The sequence below is a fragment of the Diospyros lotus genome, chromosome 1 (genome assembly GCF_014633365.1).
Source record: "Diospyros lotus cultivar Yz01 chromosome 1, ASM1463336v1, whole genome shotgun sequence".
Classification (NCBI taxonomy): Eukaryota; Viridiplantae; Streptophyta; class Magnoliopsida; order Ericales; family Ebenaceae; genus Diospyros; species Diospyros lotus.
In genome coordinates this window covers 45,342,738-45,350,501 of record NC_068338.1, presented here as the reverse complement: position 1 = coordinate 45,350,501, position 7,764 = coordinate 45,342,738, and the positions used below count along the sequence as shown (strand labels likewise).

Genomic DNA, 7,764 nt, shown 5'->3' with positions numbered 1-7,764 from the left:
CAGACTACCCGCATACGGAAAATTCAAGACATTATATTATATGATGTCATCTACACTACAGCTTTCTTGTGTGCAAGACCTAGTAAACAGGAGAGCTGACCCACTAATCCCACGCAACACCAGCAGCCTAGAATCCACATACGTTCCGCAAACCAGCTTCGAGAGGTCGAACATTTCAGGTGGAACCTGTATTCTAATCTCACGTACTACATTCTTGGCAGCGTCCATATTTTCCCTCAATGAAGGATGATTCAGACTCATTGTGACCTCAACTTCACTGCATATAAGTTTGGCCACGGGAAGGCTTGAAGGGAACTCCTTGAATGGAAGTGCTTTCCTCCATCTCCTACCAGAGAGTTTTTTGACGACAGAATCATGGGTATTTGACTCGGACGGTTGGAACTTTGTTGTGCTCTTTTCTTCCTTGAGATATAGCCTTTTCCCTGCTGTTAATCTGATGGAAGAGTTTATTTCCAGCTTCCCCGGTACTCCAGCTTTGTCGTGTGGCCATTGTTGCCCGATCAGAACATTGAAATTAATGCCGGAGGTGACCGAAAAGGCCCTGCTTGACTTGGGTGATCGATTTATAGTCAGATGGACATCACCAATGAGGGCTCGAGCAGGAGGCTGCCGAAGGGTCAACCCTATGTGCCTTCCTGTGCAGTACAACAGGCGCCATTTTCCGGGTAGGAATCCCACCCAATTCTGCAAGTGTAAATACAATTACAAATTAAACTAATCAGTCAAATCTCTCCATTCAAGTATATGACAAACCACTCCCATCCGAACCGAATTAAAGACGAGCACAACCATATTCTTAAATGCTAATTAACCACATTGCTTAGTAAATAATTGAGGCAAGAGGACTAAGCACCTTCATACCTTTGGCTTTGAGTGCGGATTCAACATTTCCATCAGTTCAATGAAGTGTGCAAGCCTACTACGCTGAAACACAAAATTGTGCTAGTCAGTGAACTCCCTATAGCATTCGAATTTCAATTTTAAGACAATGATTTAACAGACAATTATCAAAAAAAAAAAAAAAAAGTAACAAAATATGCATTCAAAGTGCCTACAACTGCAAATAAGTCATCCGCAATCTCTCTCTCTCTCTCTCTCTCTCTTCCTAAGTCATGATTTCTCTTTTCAAACAGTGCAAATGTAACAATCTCCATCAAATAAATAGTTTAAATTGTAGACGGAAACAGTTAATTCGCCCGGACAAAGGCAAACAGGATTTACACCTGTTGATGGCCATAAATGTACTCCTCTGTAATTCGAACTGCAGTTGAACCCAGACCCCATCTGATGATGTCCATAGATGGGTCCACCCGCCATCTTGGTCCACACAAAAATGGGTGTCTCAAAGCATCCAAACAACTGTAGCATTCCAGAAGAGTTGTCAATGGTCGCAACAAATTGCAATTTCCTTTTACTTGTAATCCGTATTGAAAGAGTATGACGTGAGTTTGTGACTGCCTTTTATCCAATGTGTTAAGTGGGCACAGTGAACCGTAAAAGTATCAATTTAAAAATGAAACTGAATGCTATATTGAGATAGGAATTTCTTAGAGAGAGAGAGAGAGTATTCGTCATTCACAAATTTTGATTGGAACTAAGTCTTTGGTGTCATATGCAAACATTTTATATAACTATAAGAAATCGGACAAGTGCTATAATCTGATTGGAAACAAGGACATGCATGTTTTATTCTAAAACATTGTTACTGAATTTAACTAAAAGTTTGTCATATATTGTGTCTGTTTCATACACTTTGTTTGGTTACAATTTACTTGCATCAATCCAAAAGATCTAGTTTCTGTTGGAGCTACTTTTACTAAAAGCACGTGCATCAGTATATAACTCAAACAAAAATCTGCCTATATAAGTCTTCTTGCTACATGCAAATTGCAAACCCATATAATTGATAAATAATATATGTTATGAATCACTATAAATCAATATCTACTCGCTTAAGTCAATATTTGCGTACACAGTTTGCTCTGAAACCATCAGTCTGCAGTACTTTGAGAACGTTGATAAAAAAATCTACCTGAGGCACTTTATCAAAATATAAAGAAAGTTTCATAGCATCACATTCAACGAAATACCTGATTCTCTCAGAAGGCTTGGCAGCAAGCAGTAAGGACAGCAAGTTCCAGCCTGCACCCCAGTTCCTGTCAAGTATCTGCAGGACAGATAACACGGCAGTAGATCAGTAGATTACTAGGTCTTCACAAAAATGGGGAAGCATAGCAAAACAATGTTCTGTACTCGAGGAGCATTCACTAACTTGTAGTTCAGACCTCCCAGATGAGGTATTTCTTCTTAGAGTTTGCAGTAGAAACTCACGCAAGCAGGCAGGATCATTTCCCTACACTTGCAAATGGAAGTGAATTAGCACCAAACTAAGTTTGATTGAAAGGCATTCACATTTCGACTTGACAATACACTTCTTTGTGCCAGAAAATAAAGTCACTGTGGACAGGCCAAGTCAGCATTGCAGGAATGAAGAAATGAGAGGACTGTGTAGGAAACAAATCCAGAGATTCATCTGGATGTACCTCAAGGTTGTCTACAAATTATTATATGACACAAATATTAGCATAAAAAAGTAGTTAGAAGTATGCACCAACAATTCAATGATGAACATCCTTAAAAAGGACCACTTTCATTTGTATCATGCCAGTATGCACAAACTGCTTCCAAAACAATGGACCTTATAAAGAAAATAGATCATTGGATTTCGTTGAGAGATAGTGTTGTTAATTTTCAAATTTCTACTGAATCTAACATGAAAGTTATGCAACAATGTCCTCCAATTATCTGGAAAGAAGCTTAGATAGCATGGTCCACCTTATGTTTCAAGTGAATTTCCTACAATCCTATTTACATACGTTCTTTTAGTGTCCTACAATCCTACCTATTTATTATGGCATCTGTGTCAGTTCACAAAGGTATTATCTAAAAAATGTAGAGTAAAACATTTTAAGATATGAATATGGTCCATAATTTGCAGATCATGCCTCCTTCCTCATTCCAACTAAAAACATAAGGAAGGTGAACCCCATCTATAGAAGAGAGAACTGACAGAAAAGAAAAAAAGATCTGAAATCGTAGTGTTTATATTTTGTACCTTTGTAAGGAATGACTTAAACTTTGTGAATATCAATGGATCCATAAGTTCCCGCAAAACCATCTTTGCCATAATGAAGCCAACACATCTGTGTAATATATAAAAGAGAGAGAACTTCATACAAATTTAACGACAACAAAATAATAACTCAACAAGTCTTAATCCCCCTAGGTGGGGTCCACTTTATATTAAATTGGACATTACTTAAAATTTCCCTTGTTACCCACACCATACCTCATGTCAAAGGCAATCATCATTTGTCGCCTGTCCATGTTGCCACCCGTTGTGCTTGTATTTGGACTGTTATCATAAAAATCAGCAGCATTTCCTAATATGCCTACCTAGTAAATGAAACAAAAAAACTTTAGGTCAAGAGAAAAGGAAAATGACCCAAAACATATTTTAATTGTTTCTGTTTACCTCATAGTTATCTTTACAACAATTTTTCACTCTAACAAAACTACTCTATCTTTGAGAACCTCTTACTATTTTTTTTTTTTTTAAAAGACTACATGTATGTATATCAAAAAATTCATTATGGGGAAAAACCCTATGCAAGAGAAACAATTGGGAACCAGAAGTCCAACTATCCAAAATTAGGGCAGATCATCTATACTACAAAAAGGAGGACAAACGAAAATAAGTGCACCGCTTCAGCAGTAAGAGAACAGAAGAAATAATGCAATCCTTCAAATAAAAGGTAAACTTGCCCAAATTACCCATGTTTTCATGCTAACTCAAGACAGAGAAAAAGGAATGCTCACCCAAACTGTATTATATTATGTACCACATACATAATATGAAGTCTTACTACTGTTCCCCTTAGTCACTCCATACAGCAGTGAAGATCTAATCCACCATTTTTACTCAATCCCTGCTATCTGGTAAGTAAAAGAAGCATCTCCGAAGTCCCAACATCTTATTCTTTCTTTTTTCTTCCTCTTTTTTTTTTTTTGGACTAAAAATCATACAACCCCAAAAGCATCTCCTATGGCTTATGACTGCGGAGTTAACTTCTATCCATTTTTTATGGCCAAAATAACTGGAGAAGTGAAATAAAAAACATAGAAAGTTCCAAGCAAGTGGACAGGCTATCAAACAAACCATTGAAGATTTAGGCAAACTTGGTGATCTCTGGTTCAAAATATCATGGTACTTAAGCAACAAGAAGAATCAAAGTTATGGCAATGAGAGAGAGAGAGAGAGAGAGAGAGAGAGAGAGGCACTCACTTTAATATGTCTATCCACAGGGCAGACATGCACATTCTCCAGCCTCAATTCTGTATGGGCGAGTCCATGGCTGTGTAAGTAATTTACCTATGGAAGCATAGAGAGAGAGAGAGAGAGAGAGAGAGAGACATAAATCCCACTCTCGAACAAGCAAAGACATGAGATGTAACATAAGAACATGGACGTGCAATTGTTGAACATACTCCAATCAAGAGATCCCTCATTAAAATTCGAATAAGGCGCAATTGTCGAGAAACAGCAGGCCCTCCAATTGTGTCATCTCCAACCCTCCTAACAGATTCCTCATCCAAAGCAAGAGTAACTTCCAATATTGGAAGCCAATCTGATTGTTGAAGCCAATGCCTTAAAGAAAAACTGCCATGGTACTGCCAAGAAAATTCAGACAAGACTCAATTTCCAACAAGTCTCACAGCAATCATAAAATAGATTCTTAAGGGGAAGATGGTAGTGGTCTAAGATGATGGGAGTTTAAGAATATCCTTGAGGACAAGGCCGAACTTACTACTCAATATTGGCAAAGAAGCCTTCCCTTTCAACAATAACGTGCTCTCAAATATCTGAACTAGTTAAAAACATCATCCAATTAACCCTAATCCATTGACATGAAAGTAAATGTGAACCTTCACAGACAAATTTTCTTGTTATGAGCCAACTAATAGACTGATTTATTCCATATACTTGCAACAATGACATCACTACTGAAAAAACAAAAAGTATTTACCAGAGTTAGACTTAGTTGGGAGGACCTACCCCATGCACGAGGGTAAATGAACCACAATCAACACTTGTAGATGGGTCAACATAGCCATGAACTTGCATTGAGTAAGAATGGTACATAAGTCTACGGCGAGCTAGCTTCTTTAACACCTATAATACATGACAATAGTAAAAGTCACGTTAAGGCTGAGGAAACCGCATTCGCAAACTAAATAAAGATCTATAATCCAGTACGCACAATCCACAAACCTCTATTGCCCGTTTCCCCCTACGTTGTGCTTGAGCACTTGTAAGTTGTCTTAGCACGACTCTTGAGTTATGTAATGGGCTATATTGTAAAAACAAATAACCATGAGTATCTATTAATTTGCACACGAATATTTTGAACTAACCTAGCAATACTAAAAAAAAAAAAAACTCTAATTCAGGCTCTTTGAGAAAAATATATATATATATTTTTTCATAAGCAACACTTTTGTAATATTTTATGTACTTCTCAAAAAAAAAAAAAAAAAAAAAAATTGAACCTACCTATGAACATCCTTCACCACCGCTTCAAAGACCATCTCATCTGCCTGCAAGATTGTTCTAATGTATTGCTTAGATCAAAATATGATAATTTCTATTACATTACAAGTTACAACAAAACTTAAATTTACAATTAGATCTTCTTACCCGCCCTCCAAGCCCAATGCTGACCCGATCATGAACCTTAAAATCTGACATCTTGAACTTCATAACATGCCCCAATTCTTCCTCCAAAGAATCTAGTAAAGTAACATTGTTGCTTTCCTCTGACTGCATTGGTGTGGAATTTGTTCTTGATAAAGCAGACATAATTGGGCTTTGTGTCCACCTCGAATGATCACCTTTACCGATGAATGGAACAGATGTTGGTCTGATCAGTCTTGTCGACGAATTAAAGCTAAAGATAGGTACTTTGACACTTTCCCGACTTGGGCAGAAGCCAATTCCACGCAATGCCATTGTTATCCAACCTAAACAAACACCAACCAATAACAAAAAATTACATTTCCGCACAGAAAACACCCAATTCAATCCACTGTTCCACTGCCAAGAAAACTTGAGAACAAAATGCAATGCAAATATAAGTCAATTATCCTAGATTCCCTCTAAAGAAGAAAATCATCCACGCCCAGTGGTTTGTGTATCTCAATTTAACTTCGTCCAAATTCGGAAAGAAGTTCGTTTCTTGCGTTTTCCCGGCCTTTCTGAGCCACAAAGAAAAAAAAAAAGACAACCCCTCCATGTTTCACTTCTGAGAGAACAGCGGGAGCGGGAATAACACGAACAAACAGAAAATCAAATTGCGTGCATCCTAGAAACTGAGAAATTAGGTGCAACCAAGCCAAAACAATTAAGGTAGAGCAAGATCAGTAGAAAAGCAGGAGGCATTAAAAGAATTATATTCTTCCTTTTTCCATCGTTTCCTCCTTGGCAGCCAAAAAGAACGAACTTCTTTAGAAGCTGAGTAACTTACCAGAATCGGAGAACTCGTTGACTGCTAAATTGAACTATTTACTCAGATTTTGGAGGTTAGAAGATCTACGATGAATATAACATTAATATAGGAACAGAGGGAGAGAGAAAGAGAGGGACACGTGAGAGTTGCGTGGGAGAGAACGCTTGAAACGTTTCGCCATGAGTTTCTCACGTGTCAACGTCCGCCCGTCCGCCCGCCTCTTCAATTAAATATCTCTTCCTATCCAATCAAAGAGGTGAAGGCCCACTGGGCCTGTTCCTGTTGGCCCATCCCATAGGGCAGTTGATTAAAATCAATGTTTTCATTTTTCAATTAATTTTTCGAATTAAATAGATTTTTCATTCTTATTTGATTTTAAAACGTTATTTAGTTTTAGCATGTAACTTGGTAATAAATTATAGTTAAGCTCTTGGGATAAAAAAAAAATATATAATTTATTTTTTTAAATAAATTTCATATAATTGGATGGACAGTGACCATGACTTTTGTAAGATTATTTTGTAATTTTAAATAGAAGCTAAGAGGATAAAAAAAAAAAAGAAGACATTATAATAATTTATAAAGAAATGAAATAAGAATTCTGTTGGTAATTGATACTTGAAGAAAATAGTGGATTTCATTACCCAGTTCTCATTTATAATTCATCCATCAATCCCATTTAATCCAAGCAAGCAAACGTAAGTTGTTCAGTCTCAGGTTTATTTGACAATTGTTTTATGAAACATTTTGATGTAAAATGTTTTTCCTTAAACTTTTTTTCTTTAAACACCAAAAATAAATAAATTAGATTACCAGAAACCATTTAATGGAACCCAAATGTCAAATTCTAATTTTCTTTTTGCTGAAAATTAATGAAGTTAAAAATAGAAACAACCCTGCTAAACCAAAGTTACTACTAAAAAGAGTAAATATAAGAAGATGACGAAGGAAAAGCAGAAAAAGATTGTTCAATGAACTGCTACAACAGAACAGTGTGCGTTTGGTGCCAAGATGATACATATATCCCAATACGATTTCAACTTTCATACGAGATGATTCCAGATGAAATCTGGATTTGACAATAATCACACCAAGAAGTGATATCTATCAACCAATCAACAGAAAGATTCATTCATCGAATAACAAAATCTTTTTATATATATTTATTAAGTCTGTT

General features: G+C 36.6%; 1 protein-coding gene across 3 annotated transcripts; it reads right to left on the bottom strand.

Moving 5' to 3' along the window:
- Window positions 1-13: 13 nt before the first annotated feature.
- LOC127806456 (probable plastid-lipid-associated protein 14, chloroplastic) lies at window positions 14-6,765 on the bottom strand. 3 transcript variants are annotated; one of them, XM_052343769.1, is made up of 14 exons: window positions 6,606-6,765; window positions 5,780-6,102; window positions 5,636-5,679; window positions 5,354-5,432; window positions 5,138-5,254; window positions 4,570-4,752; window positions 4,367-4,453; window positions 3,371-3,477; window positions 3,137-3,224; window positions 2,294-2,374; window positions 2,112-2,188; window positions 1,245-1,380; window positions 883-945; window positions 14-705 (listed from the first exon to the last, which is right to left on the bottom strand). In XM_052343769.1, the coding sequence occupies exons 2-14, from the start codon at window positions 6,089-6,091 to the stop codon at window positions 37-39; spliced, it is 2,043 nt and encodes a 680-aa protein (XP_052199729.1). In that variant the 5' UTR covers window positions 6,092-6,102; window positions 6,606-6,765; the 3' UTR covers window positions 14-36. The 3 variants fall into 3 exon arrangements, with proteins under 3 accessions (XP_052199729.1, XP_052199737.1, XP_052199745.1); XM_052343785.1 differs by having other exon boundaries at window positions 563-705; window positions 875-945; XM_052343777.1 differs by lacking the exon at window positions 6,606-6,765 and having other exon boundaries at window positions 5,636-5,692; window positions 5,780-5,956.
- Between the last annotated feature and the right edge of the window lie 999 nt (window positions 6,766-7,764).